At 54.5% G+C, this 21,389-nt stretch overlaps 1 protein-coding gene across 1 annotated transcript; it reads right to left on the bottom strand.

Moving 5' to 3' along the window:
• Positions 1-1,508: 1,508 nt before the first annotated feature.
• Positions 1,509-19,679, bottom strand: ADAMTS8 (ADAM metallopeptidase with thrombospondin type 1 motif 8). The gene is made up of 9 exons (XM_075034878.1): positions 18,176-19,679; positions 10,002-10,241; positions 9,622-9,754; positions 8,932-9,099; positions 8,428-8,726; positions 7,706-7,889; positions 7,216-7,388; positions 6,927-7,102; positions 1,509-5,141 (listed from the first exon to the last, which is right to left on the bottom strand). The coding sequence occupies exons 1-9, from the start codon at positions 18,821-18,823 to the stop codon at positions 4,409-4,411; spliced, it is 2,754 nt and encodes a 917-aa protein (XP_074890979.1). The 5' UTR covers positions 18,824-19,679; the 3' UTR covers positions 1,509-4,408.
• Between the last annotated feature and the right edge of the window lie 1,710 nt (positions 19,680-21,389).

Below are 21,389 nucleotides of genomic sequence, written 5' to 3'. Positions count from 1 at the left end.
CTTGCTTGGGCGACTGAGAATGGATTTAACAGGTATCTGTATAAAGAAAGAGAAATCCAGAAGAGCAGAGGGTTCGTAAAACTGGGATGAATGAGCTGAGCAGAGGATAATGGCAGAAAAGGGACATTATGGTCCTAGGACACGTCAGGAAGGATGTTTCCTTCGGGAATAAGGAAGGATTTGTGGTTGGAGCACCAGGTGCTGGTGTGACCTTACGGAGACACTCTGGTCGCTTCTGTCTGGGGATAAGAAGTTCAGCCCAGAGCTGAGGAGGGTATTTTACAAGCTCAGCCTACAGAGCTTGGCTTGCAAAGTTTAGCAAAATAAGGCTGAAAGAGGGTACAGCTCCTGTCTACAAACACATGAGAGGGGAGTTAGAAACCAGGGAAAGAGGAAAGCTGTTAAACTAAAGAAGAGTATCAGCACAAGGACAAGGTCTCTGGGGTACCGTCATGGATACGGTGAGAGAGAACCTCCCATGAGGTTTATTTTCTTACCCCACTATTCTTTTTTAGAAGTTAAGTTACGCCGCTCTGATTAATTTCCTACCCGGTAATATCCCAAAGCCTTTGGCATTGTTTGAAATTCCAATTATTCATCTCAAACCCAGTGATGGCAACAAAATGACAAAAAAGAAAGTGAGGGAAAAGCCAGGGCAGGGCTGTCGCCTTAATGAGCCGAAACCCTGGACCTGGCTGTACGGGCGCCAAGGGAAGTCATCTAAAATGAATGTCACACCTGGTTATAAATAGGGTGGCATGCGTCGCTGTGCCCATTAACATAGTGACACGTCCCACAGCGATGAGTTAACCCTTTCCCTTGCCCTCCCATGGGGCTAAATATAGGCAGCCTCTGCCCAGCCGCAGCGGCAGCATTTTCTAGCTCCGTCAGTGGGTGGAAATCACCGATATACAGAAAATAAACCACAGCTACTATTCAACATCAGACCATGCTTTCAGCTAGGACATCTAGCAGCAGAGTCTGTTTGTCCCAAGCAAAAGTCATCCACATTACCTTGTAATGATCCCATGCTTATTCCAATGAGATAGCTCCAAAACCTGCGTTGCCTTATACCAAAGCTCAGCGATCCTGTGTTTCAGAGGACATCACCACACCTAGAGAGGCAGCACTGAGTTCCTATCATCTCTGGTTATTATACAGTTAAGCAAAGGAGCCAGCATCCCCTCTGCTTTAGCCCTGTTTAGGCTGTACGTCCTCCTAATAAATAGCAGAATTATCTATACGTATGCACACATAGAGAGGAGGTAGATGCTCATCAGCAGTCTGCAAAACAGTGACGATTCAAAGTCTCTGGGGAACAATTTTTGCTCCCTGGGTTTTGTCTACTTTGTCATGTAATGTTTTGGTTTAGCATCTTAAAACTGAGTTAACCATTTATTTATAGCTGAATAAGCTATGGAAAAGGGAGGTTTAAAGTATTGCTCTTGGGATGGAGATTAAAAAAATATATCCTGAGAAAAGTGCAAATAGAGACAAATGCAAAAAGGTAAGAGGCAGGAAATCCTTTATTGAAGGGGTAAAGGCAGAGTCACAGACTGTTTTCAAAGTCAAAACCAAATACAAACAAAAGGCTAAAACCCAGAAAAATTATATTCCCCCCCCCCCCCCCCCCTTAAAATGAAAGTCCAAAGCTTAATTTGGGTTGGATTTGTTATGCTTACGCAGCTCGGTTGGCAATTGCACCCTGATTTGGGGGCACCAGGGAGGAGGGAGACACCAATCATATACCGAAGTGGTTAAACGATGAGCAGAGACGTCCCCTCTCCGACCCCACTGCAGGTTTCGGAGTGGGGATGTGGGAGCAGCATGTTAAAACACAGACAGTCTTTTTTTTTTTTTTTTTTAAATTTCTTTTTTCCTTTTTTTTTCTCTCCTTTCCAGACAGCTACTGTACAAAACCAAACAAAAATTTATAATAAATACCTAACACAAGAGGCTCAGTACATTGCTACAATCCTTCACTGAAGGGAAACATATATATACATATATATATCCTAATATATAACCTCTTTGACTTAAATCAGCGTAAAGGCTACGTGTTTCTACAGGAAGGCTAGGGCAGGAATCCCACTTACCATCACCCAGACCCCACACCTCAACCGAGCATCGCCGCCTGCAGTCCCCCCACTCCCCACGGGGTCCCCATCCTCCTCCTTGCTGGAAAAGCAGCAGGATTTGCCCGCGGCAGGGAGTTTTTGCATCTAGGAAGGGAGTTTTTGCATCTAGGAAGCTCTGGCTAAGCAACCGCGCAGTGAATATAAAAAAATTGGAAGACACCCTTGGCATGCATGACTCCTGTGTGATAAATACAGACGTTTTCCTTGGCACTGTCTCAGGCTAAAATTTCTGACCCATCCTAAATGCTGGTTACAACGCTGGAGAGGAAACACACGCTGGCCTTTTGAGTTAAAACCCTCACAGACTCAAAGGGGAAAAAGAAAATAACCCTGCAAGGCTATATGACTTTAGCATCCAGCTATTTGTTAGAGCGAGAGAGGGCTTAAATTCCTGGAGATTAATTAGCAGACGCAGAACATTGCCCGAAGGTAGGTCTGAACAAACAGCTCTGTATCCAAACTCTGCAGCTGGCCTTTATTTTTTTTTCTTGCCTTAAAAAAAAAAAAAAAAAAAAAGGAGCCAAGCCCTCAGTACCGTCAGTCCTTGGCTGTAGCCCCCTTGGTTTCAATAGGAATCACCTATGGGAGATAAAAGCTGAATATCTCAGGCTTTCAGGTGAAGGGTAGGGTTTCTGGCAGGGCTCTGGGGGAGCGGCTCACCCCACAATCCTATCCCGAACCTGCCTGGCCAGTGAGAAAAGGCTTTCACGTGAGCTTAGCTCAGGCAAAAGAGACAAGAAAAAGGATTCACTCCGCAATTGCAAATGGGGAAGCGCAGACATCACAAATTCAAGTCCTCCTCCTCCAGCCCTTCTCCCCTTCCTATGAGAAAAAGGCTGTTCCCACTGGAAATTTGACATTTTGCTGCCAAAAAGGGAGCCAAAGCAGGGTATGGGCATCCGCAGGAAAGCGGCAAGGGGCATCGAGAGAGGAACCTGGAGATACCGAATCACTCATCCAGCGATGGCAAGACCTTCCCAAATTCCGTCCCCGCTCCCCAGGCACCGGCTGCTGCCAGCACAGGGATGGTGATCACTTCGAAAGAGGGAAATTTCAGGGATTGCAGCCAGGCTGGGGAGAGGGGGCCTGGCTGTTCCCCACCGGGAAGGAAGATGTCCAGCCTTGCCAGGCTCGGTTTTAGACCAAGAATTGCTCAAGCAAGGCTGGAGCCCGGCACCAGATCCAAGCATCCTCACGTATCCCAGGAAAGCAGAGGCGAAGAGCGGCACCGGTCACCGCGGCGGGCTGGGGAGAGGCTCAGCATCTGCAGGTCCTGGGCTCGTCCCTGCTGCAAGCCAGGTTAGCAAATTATCTCAAAAATTAAAGCAGAGCTGAGAAAATGAACACGCAAGGGACTGAAAGCCAGGGATGGGAGAGGAAACGCTGGTACATCCAAGTGTCCTCTCCCAAGGGGGGGATGGGGTATCGCAATAGGCATTTCACAGTCAAAGCACTGCAGAATCGGTAATTAATTAATCCTCACAGCAGCCCTGCAAGCCAGATTGGGTGTAATTAAGCCTTGGTTTTATGGCTGGGGAAACCGAGGCATGGGGTCGCAGCTCTAGGGATAATTCTGCAGATGCTGGGGGTGTTTGGAGGCAGAGGTTCGTCGTTGCCTCGTAGGTTATAAATCCCACAGAAACCACTGTGACCATCTCACCTGTCCTCCTGCCTAACGCGTGCCAGGATCAGGCCCTCAGCTCGTTCCCGCTCCCAGCCAAATGAGCGAGTTATCTCCCAAGCTAAACCCACAGCCGATAAAACGCTCCTCGGGCTCAAGGACACCCACGCTGCTGCAGGGAGGGGATGGCCATCCGATCCAAGCCTTTTGCAAAGGGATCCCGATTTTATCAGCAAAGCCGCCCACCCTGGACCTCCTCGACCTGCAGCTGGGACGGAGCAAAGCCAAAGCCAAGCTCCTCATTTTTTCCAGCGCCAAACCCCAGCGAACCTTGCAAACAGAGTCTGCAATGATGTTTAACGGCAGCTCTTTGGAAACACCCTACAGATCTGCTTATTTTTCCCCTTAAATTACGACTTGCCTGCGAGAAACCAGCCAGAAAAAAAGGAAAAAGAGAAAGGAAAAGAAGTGATTCCTCCCCGTTTTGCCACCGTTATTCCCCCCTCTGAGGTAGACATCGATGGGGTGGGGATGAACCGCTGGAGAGTGGTTATTCATCTGGCGAGCAAGCCCGCGGCATCCTCGCCGTCCTGCCCCGGCGTTGCCGGCACAGCGCATCGCCGCCGAGCCCGTCCCGACGCGGTGCGGCTCAGCACTGCCGTAGCACGCAGGCGGCGGTTACCGGCGGTGGTCCCGGCGAGCTGCATTTCTCCGGGGCGGTGATTTTACCGGCGTAATCGATGCAAGAGGCGTTGCGCGTCCGCACGCCCTCGCCGCAAGTTTGGGAGCAGGGGGACCAGGGACCCAGGCGCCAGAGCGGGCAGGGGACATCTCCGCAGGGCTTGATGTCCTCGGGCTTGAGAGCTCTGTCGCAGGTGGAGGAAGTTTGACCCTCCACGTCCCGGCAATCCACCGTCCGCCTCTGCCAGCCGGAGCCGCACGTCTTGGAGCACTCGGACCAGTCGCCCAGGACCCACTGGGAGGTCAGCATCGGTCGGATGACGTTGGCCGACTTCTTCTCTTTGCCCTTCTGCTTGCTGAAAGGGACGTCCTTGGGGATGAAGAAGGTGTACTTGACTTTTGGTGGGAAGACCTCGCTGGCGATGGTCAGCAGCTGGACGGTCAGGGGCTCCGGGAGCTGTCGGAAGCTCTGCAGCCTCTCCAGGGTCGTCATGGAGCCGCTGTATTTCAGGATGGTCCCCTTAATGAGGATGTCCTGCTCCATGGCCGAGATGGCAAAGTCTCCGTTCAGCAGGTACTTGCCCTCGAGGGTCCTCAGGGCCAAGTAATTCCCGTCGTGACGGACCCCTCGGTGGCTGCGCTGTTTGATGTCGATGTTGGTTGCCCCGGCGGGGATGGTGACGATATCGTTGTAGCCGTATCTGCACAGGGCAAAGGGACACGGTTATTTTCCTGGACTTAAGAGGAGACCCACGCAGGGGATAGTGCTTGGCGAGTGGGATCGTGGCTCTGAAGCCATTCCTTTGTAACCCAGAGTGCTCAGGAGCTGGAAATATTGCAGCAGTTGTGCCAGAGGTGTGCTCGGCTGGAAGATTTTGCTGAATTACGTGCAAAAATAAGTGATGCAATCAAAGGAACAGCCCCATGGTTACCAGCCTTGCTGGGAAATTCCCCTTACCCCCTTTCTTTCAAAATGGGTGAAGCGCTTGGGACTAAAAGCCTGGCTCTGCCCAGTGATGCTGTCACTGGTGATGCTGAAGGATAGCATCAGCTATAGATACAGAACAGCAGAACAGGAGAGAGTCAGGGTGCTGCTGGCATTGTACACACAGAGGATATGTACATTGGCCAGATGTTGCTCCTAAAACCAGATCAGCAGTTAAACAGTTAACCTGAGAGACATCTCCTATTGTAGGTGACTTGATATTAACTCAAAAGCCTTTCCTAGAAGACGGCAAGTACTACGGCAACAAAACCATCCCTATCCACGAGCGGGCATCTCTGCGGCCTGGGCTTATCTTTGGAAGGGTTTTGCAGCCACCACCACGATGCAGAATTGCTCCCGTTGGAGGGCACAGAGCACGTTCCCATGCCGGGGGAGGATTTCCCTGCAAAGCCAGCCAGAGCCCATCCCCAGAACACCACGGTTCCTGGAACGGCACCGGGAAGGCTTCAGTATTTGAGCCCTCAGCACCCCGTGCTACGGTAATTCCTTGCCACTATAATAAAATGCCACCCTGGCACCACTCACGCCGTGGGACCGGCGGGATCATTTTCCACGCATGCCCACGGTTGATGCTGCGGTCAGTAATTAGATTTAGAGTATTTTGGAACAAAGCCTTCGGGTCAAACTCTGCTCTCAGTCAACCTGGCCTCCCTAACCCTGATCTTAATGGGATCTCTTCTTGGCTGTAGCTACCACGCTAATCTCTCTTTAGTCAACCACAAACAATTCATAGGAGAGTGGAAGCCCCATTTCAGCTGGCTCCCTGGAAGGAAACCATTTAGGAAATCTAAATTGACTGCGTGAGTCACCTCGCCACATGGAATTGGACGCGTTGGGCTTTTGTTATGATCTTTTCAACAAAAGCCTTAAATTCAGCTCTTTGGCAAAGCAACAGAGATCTTGGGCGAGAGAAGCGGCTGCCTCAATGCCCATGTCCCAGGACTGAAATTCACACCCGAGCCCAGGGAAAAGTTAGTGAACTATTTATATCCCACATCAGCCCTTCAATATGTGTCCAACTCACTGCATTGGGGTGAGATGCACATTGTAAACTCCTCGGGGCAGCAGATTTACTTGCAGTGGCATACCGAGCGCATCACCAGCATCGTCACCAGCTATTATTTTAGGAAATAAAACTCTGCTTGGCTTGCAGAATGCTGCCCCGAAATAAACTTAGTGTAAGCTCTGGGGTTTGGGGAGGAGAGCAGGCTGTTGCAAGGTCATCACGGCTGCAAACCCCGGTTAACGGCACGGAGGGGAAGCCAAGCACTCCTCGAGCCTGGCTGCAGCAAACAAGGTCTGCAGCTAGGAGTGATGTTTCGGGTGCGGAAAGCAAACTGGCTTTACGTGACTTGGGCGGAGTCCTAATATTCCTAGCCTAGCAGTTTTGCAATAAAAAAAAAAAAGAAGAAAGGAGAACAAGAGGGGAAGCCGGGTTTTCTCCCCCCGGCCCATCTCTGCAGACCCTTTCTCCCCTTACTTGGACCGGTTGAGCGAGCCGGATATTTTCCTGCAAGTCGAGCCGTTGCCGCCGCACACCCCGCACTTGTCCAGCTTCTTGGAGGACCCGACTACGTGATCGCAGCCAGCCTTGATGCACTGCCCGTGGACGCAGATGGAGAGGGTCTCCGGTCCGCACAGCGTCCCATCGATCACCTAGGAAAAAGGGGGGGATGCGGAAGAGCAATTAGGGCATGGCTGCATGCATGTGTTTGGCTTGAGATGGGGTAACGAGGTGTAACAGTAATTATCATCACCAGGTATCTTACTTTGGCCTCAAAGACTTTAAATTCACTCCTCCCTCTGGCTCGGCAAAAGAGCTTGCATCGGTCTCGGGGTGACACTCCTGCGTACTTGGGAACCCACTCTAGGCGATTCCCTTCCAAATCCGTAAAGTTGTAGCTGTTGTACTTCTCGCATTGCTGCTCCCGAAAGCTTTTCCCTGAAAGGAAAGGCAAAACGTGACCCAAAAGCCACGAGAAGCCGGCAGGAACCTCCTCGGCCGTCGCAGAGATGTGGGAGTGAGCTGAGGATAGCGGGAGTGTGCAAGCAGAGGAGGGATGCCACGCACCTCCCACCCAGCCGGAGGGGATCACAACCCCCAGCAGAAGGCTCTTCCCCCAAACAAATATGAATAATCAAGGGAGAGCAATCCCTGGTGATGGGTTCTGGAGAAACGGGGGGCGGGCAGTGAGCGTGCATTTGGGAATTGCATCCTTTGCCTCTGCCGATGGGTGGATTTGCAAGAGCTGGGCTTACCGTCCGGCGGGCACTCGTCGGTGTGGCAGGACTGGTACTTGGCACGCTGGCCCTCGCAATACCTGCCGCCGTGCTGGGGTTTGGGGCTGTCGCAGTGACGGTAGGAGAACTGCACGCCGCCGCCGCAGGTCCGGGAACAGGAGCCCCAGGGGCTCCACGGGCCCCAGCCGCCGTCCACCGCCGGCTGCAAGAGGCCACGAGAAGCTGCTAGATTCCCTCCCCGAGCCCCTCCATCCCCGGCTGCTCGCTTCCAGGGCGAGCGAAGGTCTGGAGCAATGCTAAAATGTCCCCCCGGCTCCTCTCCCCGTGTCCCTGATCCACAGCAAAGCACTGAAGCACATACTTCACGTGAAGTTATTACTGACTTCCACCACTGTTTGTGTGCTTAAAGTTAAGCTTGGGTTTAAGGACTTTGCTGACTGACTTGGAAATCGCTGCTAATTCCCCGGCAGGGCAAAAAGTGGTGATTTAATTGCAGAACTGCGGCTGCTTGCTCTGGTTCAGACCAGCCCGTGCCTCGGCAAAAGGCACAGCAGCGTTTATCTGCGAGCTGGGCTTGCCAGTAATAAAGATTAACGAAAGGTGCTGTCGAAGGAGATGTATCCAGAAAACAAAGCAGGCAAATCCAAAGCTAGCCCAAGGGATGGCAGGAGTGGGGTAAGAGGTTTGGGAATCCCAAAGGGTCGAGCCCCAGCCCGTCGGTCCCCAATCCCCTCCATTACCTGGGGCTTCAGGGCATCCTGCGGCACGCAGCGGCCGTCCCAGCACAGCCCGCCGGCTTTGCAAGGGGTGCCGTCAGCCCAGGGCAAGCTGCCGTTCTTGGTGTGGCAAAGGGGCTCCCCGCTGTCGGTCCTGCACCAGAGCTGGGCGCAGATGTCCTCCTCCGTGGTGTTGGGGCAGTGCTGGAACTCCTTGCCGAAAATCTGCTGGCATTGCTGGTCCAGGCTGTACAGGGGTCCCCGGCCGGGCAGCTCGGCGGGCAGGGCAAGGGGGTCGGCCGGGGCATCGAGCAAGCAGTCGCCTGGGCAAGGCGTGAGAATTAGGCTGGAGATGCATCAGGGCTTGACGCCAGGGACTGCACCAAGCAGGGCACCCCAAACCTCCGCGTGCGGTCTGATTTGACCCCCCCCCCCCTCACCCCGCACACCCCTCCGGGCATTGCAAAGAGCCTGAGCAATTAAGGCAAAGGTTGTTTTGAGTGACGAGGCAACTGAACTGAGCCTTACCGTGCCCTCCATCCAGGAACTCGGTGAGGTACATGGCACTGCAAGGGGACCAGGGCTGGGTCTTGTTCAAGTGGATGAAGAGAGGGGCCATCATATGGTGCTTGCCGAGGGGCCCAAAGAGCCGCTCGCAGGTTTTGGAGTCGTCATGGGGCATGCTGAGCACGTGGCCTGGGGAGCAGAGAGCATCAGTGAGTGAGCGGCAGCCTCCCAGTCCTGGCCCTGCTCTGCTGCAGATGGTGCACGGGCAGCTGGGAGCATCTATAAGTTATCAAGCAGTTCCTATTGCTGCAAAAGCTATTTGCTCGGATAAATCAGAAGCGATAAACAAAACGGTGCGTTCTCGCTCTATCTTAGCCGTACAGCCCGCTGTATGCAGGGCAAAGCAGCCCAAATTAGTCAGCGCATCTCTAGGAGCAGCAAACCAAGGGGGAGAAGCGCTTGGCCGGACGCCTTTGCTCATCACGTCAGGCAAATGCACCAATGTACACCAGCTCGGGCACTTCTAAGCACCTTTGATGGCGCAAAGCAGCTTCTGTCGGTGCCAGAATCTCCCCAGCGCTGCCCAAGGCTTGGCGGGAGGTACCCAGCCAGGAGATGCTGGCACTGGGCTCCGCTACATCCCCTCCCAGGAGCCGGGCTGGCCATGCCAGGCTGAAAAAACCAAAACCCCCTTGGGAAGGGGTGCATTACCCAGTTCGTGAGCCAGGGTGTAGGCTGCCTGCAGGCCCTCGTCCTCAATCACCGAGCAGCTTTTGTTGCGGTCGCACATGGTGCCGATATCCGCCACTCCCAGCGTGTCGCAGCTTTGGTGTCCGCAGAAGTCCTGTTGGCGAGCAGCGCCGAGGGGACTAAGGCAGGGTGAAGGGGTCGCACGTTCGGCAACCCCAACATCTCCCAGCAGAGCTGGGCAACCCACTGGTGGTCTGCACCCCAAATGCAACCGCCCCCCAGTTGCTTTGCTGCAAGCTCCATTCATTGCACGGCGGGGGGATCCCTCCTCTCCCTCCAGGGACATCTCGACCCTTTTCTTTTCTCCCCATCCCAGAGCATCCCCAAGGGACCCTTCAGACCTGTCTCGTCAGCAGGATGGCAGTATCGTAGTGCTCCGGGTGCCGGTCGCTCAGGGGGTTGAACTTTTGCTGCCAGCTACAGAAGTTGCGCAGGGTGAGCCCGCCGTTGTCGGACACCTCCGGCCCCGCTGCTGCCTCATCCACCACCAGCACCTTCACCACCACCAGGTTGATGGAGTTCTTCAGGCTGGGGTGCTTGTAGATACGAGCCGCCATGGACATCAGGGTCAGGATGTGGTTCTGCGGGGAAAGAGAGGGGCAGGCAAAACCTGGGTGAAACCTTTGCCACGGGGCGCTTTTTTTTTTTTTGGTTAGGAAAGGAAAAATCAACCTCATTTACAAAGCCTACCACATCCAGACCGACTCAGGCAGCCAGCTGGGTTGACGTCCTAAGTGCTGCCTTTTCTATACATGATGCTTTACGCCTCGTGCCAGCGGGAAGGACAGGCAGGACAAGCCCACCCCTGCAACCCCTTCTCCACCTGCCGTGAACCCTTTGCACCCAGAAAACCTTCGGGAAAACCTCACGTGTCCAGCTGAGTGCTCTTGCATATTCCCAAAGCATTAACCCTGCCCTCGCTGCCCTGGGGCGGGAACTGCCTCACGCACAACATCTCGCTGGTGCAAAACCACCCTCGCATCGCTGTAAAACTCCTGCTCGTGCTGGTTGGCAGGGTTTGAACCCAACGTCCTCAGCCACAAACCGGGGCCGAAGCACTTTGATGGCCAAATCTTCGTCCAGCAGCATCCCTGCTCGGGCGACTGGGATGACCAGAGATTACTTAATATGTCAAACGCGCCAGCGATGTTTAGGCTGATGTAAACATCTTATCGGAGCATCGAAATTCCTCTTCTGCTTGGCACCCGTTCACGGCCCCGAAGTCAGGAGAAAAAAATGCAGCTATTACACAATATCGTATTGGGAAAGAGAAAGCGGCTTCTCTCCTCCCCAGACGAATTACACCCCATGGTCTTGCTTCAGCGCCACTACCTAATTAAACTGGAAGAACTCAGTGGAAGCCCTCTCCAACGGCTGAGTTTCACCCCAAATACACATTTCCTGAGTGGAGCTGGCTCCGCACGCTCATCCATCGCGATGCTGCCAGGACAGAGATATGCACAAAATGCCGTTTTCTTAGTGAACGAGGGAGATGTTTAGGGAGCTACCCTCCTCCACTAACAGCGACGGCATATTTGCTGCACCGAGACCCGCTCGCCCAGGACAGTTATGGCTATTTTAAATTGTTCTGCCACATGTTATCCCGTCACTGGCAGCTCCATGTAAACAGATGTTTCGCTTCAGCAAGACATATCCCAAGTACCCTCCAGCTCATTATCTGAGGGCAGGCCCCAGCAAGGATGATGGGAGCACTGAATAGACTGGTTTATTTAGACTGGCCAGATCTCCGCGACATGACTCATGTCCCAGCCCGAAGCATGCAACAAATGTCACAGAGAAGTCACCGCCGAGGCAAGAAATGCAGGCGAGATCCCCACGAGCGGTTGCTCCAAGGGACCGGGAGAATTGTTTACCCCACGGGGAAAGTCCATGGGGAACCTTCCTAAAAATATCACAAAGCCTTCCTAAAATTAAGCGCATGAAGACCAGGAAGGATGCTCTACACTGGAGCTGCACATCATGGGACAATCCATCGTTTCCAAGGCAGCAAATCCCACGCCATCCTTTTCTAACCCATTACAGGTTTCTCTCCATCCCGGTAGTTGTTACCTGGGAGCTCTCAGTCCCTACTCCAAGTCCCCCAGGACACCAGTGCTCACATCCTCAGGGTTACATCCAGCCAAGAAACTCTTTCAGCGCAGGAACGGAGGGACTCGGAAAATATCTGTCCGCCTTCCCTTCGTCTGGAAAGTGAAGATGGAAAGCGAACCGAACAAACAGCTATTTAGTGCAGATTAAAAGGTCAAATTCACTTGTTCCACCATCTGGTGTCTATTTATACCCATCCCTGGGCCGTGCGGGAGTTGGTCGGGTTTCGGATGGACCCCGACTGCTCCGGGGAGAGTGGCAATCCACCTGCACCGCCTTGGCTGGGCCAAGGGTTTGGAGCTGGGGCCAAAAGCAAATTACAGGATCCCCAGGGCTCAGGAGAGGCTGACTGAACGCTTTTGGCCAACAGCCGACTGCGGACGAGTTGAATCCCGCTTGTCCCATCCTCCCCGTGCCTTTGCAAACAGGCTCTGGCTTGACGAGCCACCCAGGAGGGAACGTTGCCTTCTCCGGGTTTTCCTTCCCAGCATCAAGGCTGAGGATGTGGCTACAGGGATCGGATGCGGGGCAGCCACGGGGGTGGGTTTGGGGAGCCCAGAGGCACAAGTGGACTGGTTTCTGCCTCCTTGCAAGGCACCGCAGCACAGCAGGCGCAAGGCGCTTCCCTGCCGTTTCCAGCCAGCATCCTGGGAGATCTTGGCAGGATTTCTGTCCGACTGGTAAATACAGCTGGAAAATCAGTCCTTTACCTGCTCTGGGGGGAGAGGATACCAGCCAGAGCCCGAGAGGATTGCGGGAGCACCCCTCCTCTGCCCCATGCGCTTTTATGGCCAGGCATGAACATCGCATCTGAGCCACCCCAGCGGAGAGGCAGGGCAGGGGTTTCTACTGCCCGGTGATGCTCTCCAAATCCTTGGCTCCTCTCTGGTCTCAAGAAGATCAAATTCCTAAAACGAGGGGGGGATGCCTTTTGTCTGACACACCTGCACTACAGCAGCTCCCATATCCCTCCTGCCACAGCATCGCTGCTGCCGGGAGAGCCCTAAGCCGGGTACCACCAGCGCTGCCCGACGCCAGACTGCCAGCAGCAAACAGCATGTGCAGAGGGTTAGCAGTGGGGAAAAAAAAATAATAAAAAAAAAAAATCAGAGCATGAGTAACTGAAATGGTTGCTTTTAACCTGATAATGTTGAAGGATTTCACTTTCTGATGCAGGTTCTTGCAAAATCTGCGCTTACGTTCTCCTTTGTGGGAACCACTTGGAAGCTGAAGTCTGCAGAGATTCCCAAATTGTTTAGGTTTTTCTTTTTAATTATTATTGGGGGAGGGGAGGGGGAGAAACTGCTCTTACACATACACTAACTATTATTGTGGTATGCACATAATGATCTAATATTGCCGGACGCACCCAGTGCAGAAGGATGGCAGGGAGCACCCATGCAACACCCTGGCACAACTCTCCTCCCTCCAACATGCTCCCCAGCTCATGGAGTTTAATGCTCAACCCGACCTGGGGCTGTAGGTTTGTTTGTTTGTTCATTGGGTTGTTGGGTTTGGGTCTTCCCCCCCCTCCTTTTTCTCTAGAAGCCAGCATTTCGGGGGCGGGGGGGGGGAAGGAGAGAAATGCTGAGATTTCTGTAGTGCAAACAGATGGAAGGAAGAAAACACGGGGTCAGATGCGAGGGCTGCCCAGCTTTTAAAAAAACAACTGGTAAAAACATATCCCAGCCTGCGTCTCTCCCCCGAAGCGACGTCTGCATGCTGGCCCCCCAGCTCGGATACCCGCGGTGGCCAGCGGCCGCCCTGCCAGCCTCCTCCTGCAGTTTGAAGCCTGGGCCAAGAATTTCCTTGCAAAAATGTGGGCAGCAGCCAAGGGAAATGGGGGGCAAGCCGGAGGAGAGGGGGACACCTTGCCAGCCTGCCGGTGTGCCTGACTGCCCTCCTGCCTTCCCAGCTCTCTGCCCCATGACTTTTCTGCTTGCCACGTGATGTTTTTTTTCCCCCCTTTTCTTTCCCTCTTTGCTAGATATTTGGAGCTGACCCACAAAAGAAGCAATTATCCCTTTTCAGGGCAGGGGAAACTGAGGCACATGCTGGATTGCCACCACCTCTTTGCAGGCATGGATGAACATGAAGTAAAACCCCGTCCCAAGAGCATCCCGGGGCAGGAACACTGCAGTTTGCAGTTGCTCCTGGGTTGCTTTGGTGGGAGCCAGCTCCCTTGACGCTGAGCCTTTCATACCGAAGCCCTTGATAATCGGCAGTCACCGCGCCAGCGGCGGGGTTGAAACGCGGCAGCTGTTTAACATTACGGGACGACGCGAGGAAGCGAGTGCATCGGCCAGGGGAATATTTAGGGAGGCTGCCCGGTCCTCCGGCCCTTTGCACCAAAGCGGATGCAGGATCGGGGTCACAGCCGGGGAGGGACAAATCCCAGAGGAAAAGCACCAGCAATGCTGGCGGATGGCAGCATCAGCGCAGGTCCCCCTTTGCTTGGCAAAGATCCCCTTTAATCCCACCCTGGTTGCCTTTGGGATGGGCTCAGGACGGGCCAGCTCCTTTTGTCAAGGGATTAAGCAAACTCACCCTCTCAAGCTGCACAATATCCTAAAGCGAGCCTAGGAGCTGGGCACGAGGGGACCTGAGGCTCCAGGGTGGCTTTAGCTTTACCTCCAAGGTCACTTTGATGCTCAATCTAGGTGCAGGAGAGCCGGCAGCAGGACCCCAGCAATGCCCCGTGCTGCACACTCCAGCACCCGTCTGGTCTTAGAGGGGAGGGATGCAACAGCACTCCTAAAACCTCGTAAATCTGCCTGGAAAAAACACAGAAGTCAGGCGAGGAATCCCAGCTTAATCAGACAGATCTGATTTTGCCCTGGTCCTCGGTCATTACCAGCTCTCGGAGTCAGGGATAGCAGCTTCCTCGCTTGCAAGAGCAAGGGGGAAAGAAAAGGGGATCGTAGCCATCATGTTTGCAGAGGAAAGCTTGGAAACGCGTCTCATCTGCACCCAAGAGACTGGAGAAATCCCACCACAGGAATCCGATTCTGCTGCCAACTGGCTGGGGATGCTGCGGCCGGTTTTTGTAACCGCCTGTTGCTTTAGGTGTCTCAGCAAACATCCCCTGAGCCTTGCAGAGCATCTCTGCAAGTGCAGCCTGCGCTGCAGGTGCTCAGCCCAAACGCCCTTTCTTCTGCACATTGGAGGGATTAGCCCCTACGCTGTCTCCTGCCTCAGTTTCCCATACTCAAAATCCCCACTTAATTCTGTTAGTGATGCTCACTGTCCTTTTTTCCTTTTATAATTCCCCCCTCCCCCAAGCGTTTTGGGTTCTCTGCAGGAAAAACACAAAGGATTAACTTGTGTGTCCAGCCCAGGACCTCACACCCTTCCCTATATAAGGGGGCTCTTCCTAATCACTGCAGGTCACATCCAGCCAAGTCCTCCACAACCTGCCGGCTGCTCACAGGTGTTATTGCTCAGCACTGTCCTGCTGCTAATGCCCCCCAAATACCCCATCTCCTGCAAGCATCAAGACAGAAGAATGATTAAACCCTCAAATTTCAGGTCTGGTTCTGTTCTTCATCATTTCCTCCTGGTTTACATGAGTATTGATGGAGGTAGAATTAAGCTTTTGTTATCTAAATCAGGTTAACAGCTGAGCTATAATGGCTCAGATTGATTAGAAATAAATCATTAATAGCATTTTCCTAACAACAGCGTGACATCAATTATAACTTGCAAGGCTTGAATGCATCTTATGGTGACTATCTTCTACTGGAGCAGTTACAGCTTATGCAAGAAAATAACTGGGAATACAAACAATGCTTGTGACCTTTAATAAATACTTGGTAATTAAAGTGTGGTTACGGGAAGAAAAGTCACTATATAAATATGGTTTCTTCTGACTCAACATTTCTACTCCCTGGGCATCCTCTAGTCAGCTCTCCAAGATCTCACTAGCCTGAGCAAGCCATCTTTTTTTTTTTTGGCCCACAAAATGTAGGTATTTAGGGACAAGTGAGATGGCTATTTGGTCTCCTGAGTAAGCAGCAACCGTGCTTCTCCCTGCATTTCTGTTGCAGAGAACAAAAGACACAGAAACACAACAGGTGGCTTCCCCCCCCCCCCCCCGCCATTGCTACACGAGAACTGGTGCTGTTTTCTCCCAAATACTTAAATCCAAACCGAGACCTTTAAAGGCTTCCTTCCCATCAAGAAATATCCTGAGAGATGATGCAAAGACATTGCTCTTGGGGACAAAGAGGACATAAAATGGTCATGGACCCACCGGGCAGCATCACCCACCCCCAGGGCTGTACATCCCCAACCGGGGCAGGGTACCAGCTTTTCCACCCCTTGGTTGTGTACACGTGCAGCTCAGCAGCTTTCGGCCTTCCAGAACTGCCACAGCACAGATTTACCCAGAGGGTTGTTGCTTTTTCCCCAGCTCAAGCTGGGCGTTATCAGGATTTCCCCCCGCAAAAGAGTTCACCTTATTTGTAGCAGGAGGCAGACCCTTGGGTGTTGCTTTAAAACTGTTGGGTGCCCAGCTGGTTGCAGAAGATGCAATACGCTATTTTTCCTGTCCTTTTGGGGAATCAGAGACCAGCTTCACACTACAGGGAGAGTAATTTCCACCACTATTTACGTGCCTGTTGCTTAAAAATTCAGATGACTCCATTGAAAACTCTGTTTTTGACCGGCTGTAAGCTCTGGGCGGTTGTCTCCCAGTGCAGCATCCATCGCTGCTTGACCCTCCCCTATCTGTTCCTGCCAGCCTGGCTTGGTGGCATGCAAGCAAAACCAAGCAAGGGGCGAAACCTGAGCGATGCTGAGCAGCTGAAATCAGCTGGAGCTCTGAGGTTTAGCATTTCTCAAGGTCCAGCCCCGCCTGAGGCAGGCTGGAATTAAAACACTGCTTTATTAGGAGTGGAGAAGCTGGATGAAGACCCCAGGGGAAGGATAAAGTGGGCAGAAATGGCAAAGCCAGGCTGCCAAAGCGCAGCCCCTGGTTTCGGCTGCCCTCCTGCTCCCCGCTGAGCCCCAGCTTCAAGGACTCCTCTAACAGCCCCATACCCAAGCAACCCACGGCAGAGGACGAGCAACTTCGGTGCACAGTTATCCCTCGCACAGACCCGAGTGCGTTTCATACCATGCAAACCTGTATTGGGACCCGAGGACCCGAGCAACCCATCGCTGCAGGGAGCATGGCGGTGGGGAGCTGGCTTTGCAAGAGGCATGAAAAATAACCCCACGCCGATGAAAGCGGCTGGTCAACAGCCCTGGAGATGGACGCGGGGGCTCAGAGGCCAGCATCGCCGCTCCTGGGGTCTCCACAAAGCCTGGCCACGGGCAGGGTCTCCGCGGCCGGAGCACATTTAAAGGAGGGGGAACATTTCTGGCGGTGGTGGCTGGGGGAAAGGGTTGTTCGTGCATCTGCTCGGCTGCTAACAGGTGGCTCAGGAGCGGGACTGCGCATTACTCAGCCCCTGGTTTATTTACTATTTGGCCCAAGCTCCTATCCGGAAGGGAGTTAAGCTCATCGCTTTGCAGCACAGCTCTTTCCCTGTAGCAAGAAAGGCATTAACCCCCTCTGTCCCTCATCTATAGGGACACCAGACTGATGGGACATCACGGTGTCCAGCCTGTGCAGACGGAAGCTCCCTGGGATGGATGCTGAGTCTGGGAAAGGGTCCCCAAACACCCATAGACCGAACCCCATAGATCAACTCTGCAGCCATTGCCCCAGGGATTTATGGCCCCTACACGGCAAGGAAAGGTGGGGACAGAGCCAAGGTCCCCTGCCCTGTCTCCAGCTCTCTACTCTCTCCCCCAAGGTGCTCCCTGGCATCCCAGGCCTGCTTGTCCCTGCGGAGGCTGGGTGGGAAGGGGAGGTACCCAGCAGCGGGCAGGGGACTGGGGACACGGGTGGGGGACAGAGATGCAGCAGGGACAGAGGGCTGGAGACGGGAGGAGGTGGAGAGGCAGCGAGGATGGGGATAGGAGGGGACAGGGCGATGGAGGGGATGCAGGGATGGAGGGGCAGGGGGCATGGAGGGGATGCAGGGATGGAGGGGCAGGGGGCATGGAGGGGATGCAGGGATGGAGGGGCAGGGGGCATGGAGGGTTGGAGGGGATGCAGGGATGGAGGGAACAGCTGCATGGAGGGGATGGAGGGGATGGCTAGATGGAGGGGACGCAGGGGACGGCTGGACGGAGGAGACGCAGGGATGGAGGAGACAGCTGGATGGAGGGGACGGAGGGGATGGAGGGAACGGCTGGATGGAGGGGATGGAGGGAACGGCTGGATGGAGGGGATGGAGGCGATGGAGGGAACGGCTGGATGGAGGGGACAGAGAGATGGAAGGGACAGAGGGACAGGGGGACGGAGAGCTGGAAGGGACGGAGGGGCAGGGGGACGGAGGCGACGACCAGCCCTTACCTCCACATCCTCCCCGTAGAAGCTCACCATGGAAGCATCGGCCACCAGCAGCGTCTCCACGTACCGCGCCTGCGAGACGAAGCGCTTGGCTCGGCGGCGGAGCGGCTCCCGCTTCCCGGCTGCCGCTGCCCCGCTGCCGGCGGCGGGGGGGTGGGCTCCCGGCGGGGGGGCGCGGCGCTGGAGGCGGTGCAGACCCCTCCAGGGCGGTCCGGGCGAGGGATGCCCGAGGGGCTGCAGCTCGTAAGCCGCCCCGTCGAGGTAAAAAGCGGCTCGGAGCCCTCCTCCTCCTCCTCCTCCTCCGCAGCGGCTGAGCACGGCGGGGGCGTCGGGGCTCCCCTCGACGGCTCCGGCGTAAAAACAACCCCGGCGGGACCAGGACCGTGGCGACCCCCGGCGCCCCCCCCCTCCCCCCAGCCGCTGCAGGCGGAACCGGGGGGCTAAAAAAGCGGCGTCGGGACGGAGGCGAAGGACGACGGAACGCCCGAAGGCGGCCAGCCGCAGGGCCAGCTGCCCCGGCGGTGCGGGCAGGCGGGCGGGCAGCAGAGCTTGAGCTTCCCGCGGAGGTGGCGGAGGTAGCGCCCACGCGTGACACAGCAGGAGCAGGTGGAGCGGAGCCCGGCCCCCCAGGAACCCCCCCCGCCGCCCCATAGCCCGGGCCCGGCCGCCCCGCCGGGCTCTCGCCGGCTCCCCCGCAGCCTCCGCGCCGGCTTGCGGAGCCCGCTGTATTTATACTTTCTCCCCCCCGGCTTTGACATAAGAGGTTTATTTTTGATCTCTCGCTGTTCCCCCCCCCCCCCCCCACTCCCCTCCCCTGCCAGCCAGAGCCTGGGGGAGGAGGAGAAGCGAAAGAGAAAAAAAAAAAAAAAAAAAGAAGAAGAAGCAGAGAAAAAAAAAAACCAACCCAACACTAAAAAAAAAAAAAAAAAAAAAAAAAAACAACCCACTTTTGGATGCGATTTGAGGCCAATCAGGCGCCGGGAGCCCCGCCTGCCTCCAAGTGTCAACTCCAGCCTGTTACTCTCCCAGCATTAACCCCTTCAGCCCAACCTCTGCCCGCCGGGGCCTGATCCTGCCCAGGCGGGCAGCAGAGGGGCTCGGGGAGGTGGTCCTGCCCCGGGGGCTGGGGTTTAGCACCCTGTTCCCCCCCCCCACCATAGGAGGATTTGCCCCAGGGGTTTGTGTGTGGGGGGTGATTCCTCTCCCATTTCCCCTAGCATCCCTTCACTGCTGGAAAGCACCAGGCCTTTGCCAGCTGGAGAGCATCTCCTTTCAGCCTGCAAGGCAGAAGGTGCCTGGGGAGGTTTTGCCCAGCGGTTCCCATGTCCTTCCCTTAGCCAGGGACAGAGCGGGCTTTGGGCCCCCCGGGAAAGCTCCAACAGTGACACACGCAAGGAGGTTTCCATGCCCTGAACAAACAGCTGGGTCTGCGTGGGGTTTCCTCCGGCTGCAATAAGGCAACGGGCTAAATCAGACTTGTGGAAAATACCTATGAGGATAAAACAATGCAGCCAGCTCCTTCTGTCACCCTTTTTTTTTTTTTTGGGGGGGGGGGGTATGCGACTTCATTTAAAACCCAGATCTCCCCCTGTCAGACTGAGTTTTTCTTCCCATCTGCATTCCCTCGCAGCGAGTGAAAATCCTCCAGCAGTATAAAAGTCTCAGGCTGTAAAACCAGGTAGCTACTGCCATGTGCTCAACGGTGGCAAACATCAGGAGATGGGCAGAAACATGCTGATCCTGGCTGGGAACCTGCTCAGCACCAGGGAACAACCAGCTGTAATGGAGAAAGGGAAATCTCTCCATATATATTACTCCTTCTTTCCTCTTAAGACCTCCTTCCCCATTAGTTCATGAGATTCCTGGCCTCTGGAGCGCCCTTTGTGCAGCACTGAGATATCCTGGGATGTCCTTGCTGCACCTTGGGGGTGGAGGGTCCTATTCTGCTCCATATCCTGATTTTCTAAACTTTTTAGGGGGAGCAGCACACACTCAGGACTGGGCTTGTGCTCCTTTAACCTTGCGGTGGATGCAAGCACAAGGACCAGCTCCTCTGCACTGTGGGTTTTGTTTTGTTTTGTTTTTTTCCCTTAGCCTAATCCTAAAAAGATCTGAAAGGGTAAAGCAGCATTTAGCACCTCAGAATTCCTGGGAGACCAGAGTCCGGCCACAGCTGAGCAACGGGGTGCAGGGTTAAAGGCTGCTCTTCCTTTACTCGAGGATGTATTTACATCTGCCTCTCTATTATTATCTCCACTTAAAAGCCACATCCCTACCTATATAGTAAACACACAGCCCTGGCTCTAAATAGCAGTGCTGCCCTGGGGCCAAGGCTCTGATTACTTCTCTTCTTTTTAAAGTGTGGTTTTCGCCACCGTAGGAGGGGAGGAAATAATAATAATAACAAAAAAAAAAAAAGCAACCCCAGGCACCGTGTAGTTCGGTCTGGGACATCTCTCCCGGGCTGCGTATCGAATGCGCTCCCTCGACACCCAGCGCCTTGGCTGCTTTCCTGCGACAGCCGGCTGCGGCCGCAGCCCCTTCCTCTCCTGGCAGGGAGCTCAGCCTGCAGCTGGAGCAGCTTTTTCGTAGCAGCCAGGGTGGGTTTTCCTCCCTCCCCAGCTTCGCTGGGCTGGGGAGAAAACACGGTTTGCATTTTTAAAAAAAAATCAGCAGGAAAGCACAGAGGCAGGACCAGAAGCGAGCCCTGACTCTGTCTCCTCCAGCCCCAAACCCCAATGAAGGTGCCGGCATGGGGCGTCCGTCTCTCTAGGCTTTTCTTTGCCACGGGAGGGTAGGCAAGGAGATGCGGTGCCTCTGCTCTGAACTAGGACAGGTAAGGCTGCAGGCGACACGGGGCACGTCTCTCTGACAGGATGCAATTTATTCCCGGCTTTCCGCTCTCAGAGCCGCATATTTGATCTCGGAGGACATGCTTGCATCGTAGCTCGAAGGCACCGCTGGTTTTCATTAGCGGCTCGCTCTGCAAACGGTAGCTGGAATTTCTTGTAGCCCATACGAGCCTCGCCAGGCTCGTTATGAACCAGCTCGAAGGCATGCTGGGAGACAGCAAAACCTCACCTGGCTGCCCCTCTGCATCTCCTCCCAGCAGAGGATGAGGCACCCCGGGACTTTTTGGGGTTCCTGCTTCTTAATGCCTTGCGGGACACGCTGCCACCAAACCTTGCCTGCCACTCGGGGCTGCCGCTCTCATTTC

This window comes from Buteo buteo, chromosome 9, assembly GCF_964188355.1.
Source record: "Buteo buteo chromosome 9, bButBut1.hap1.1, whole genome shotgun sequence".
NCBI classification, from domain to species: domain Eukaryota; kingdom Metazoa; phylum Chordata; class Aves; order Accipitriformes; family Accipitridae; genus Buteo; species Buteo buteo.
This window is presented reverse-complemented; position numbering and strand designations above follow the sequence as displayed.

What these genes read in the sequence shown, in the direction of transcription:
- ADAMTS8 (XM_075034878.1), bottom strand. Translation starts at nt 18,823, where the DNA reads ATGGGGCGGCGGGGGGGGTTCCTGGGGGGCCGGGCTCCGCTCCACCTG. An exon ending in AGGATGCCCTGAAGCCCCAG is followed by an intron (nt 7,890 to 8,427) that starts GTAATGGAGGGG and finishes GGCCTCTTGCAG; the next exon opens with CCGGCGGTGGACGGCGGCTG. An exon ending in CGACGAGTGCCCGCCGGACG is followed by an intron (nt 7,389 to 7,705) that starts GTAAGCCCAGCT and finishes CTTTCCTTTCAG; the next exon opens with GGAAAAGCTTTCGGGAGCAG.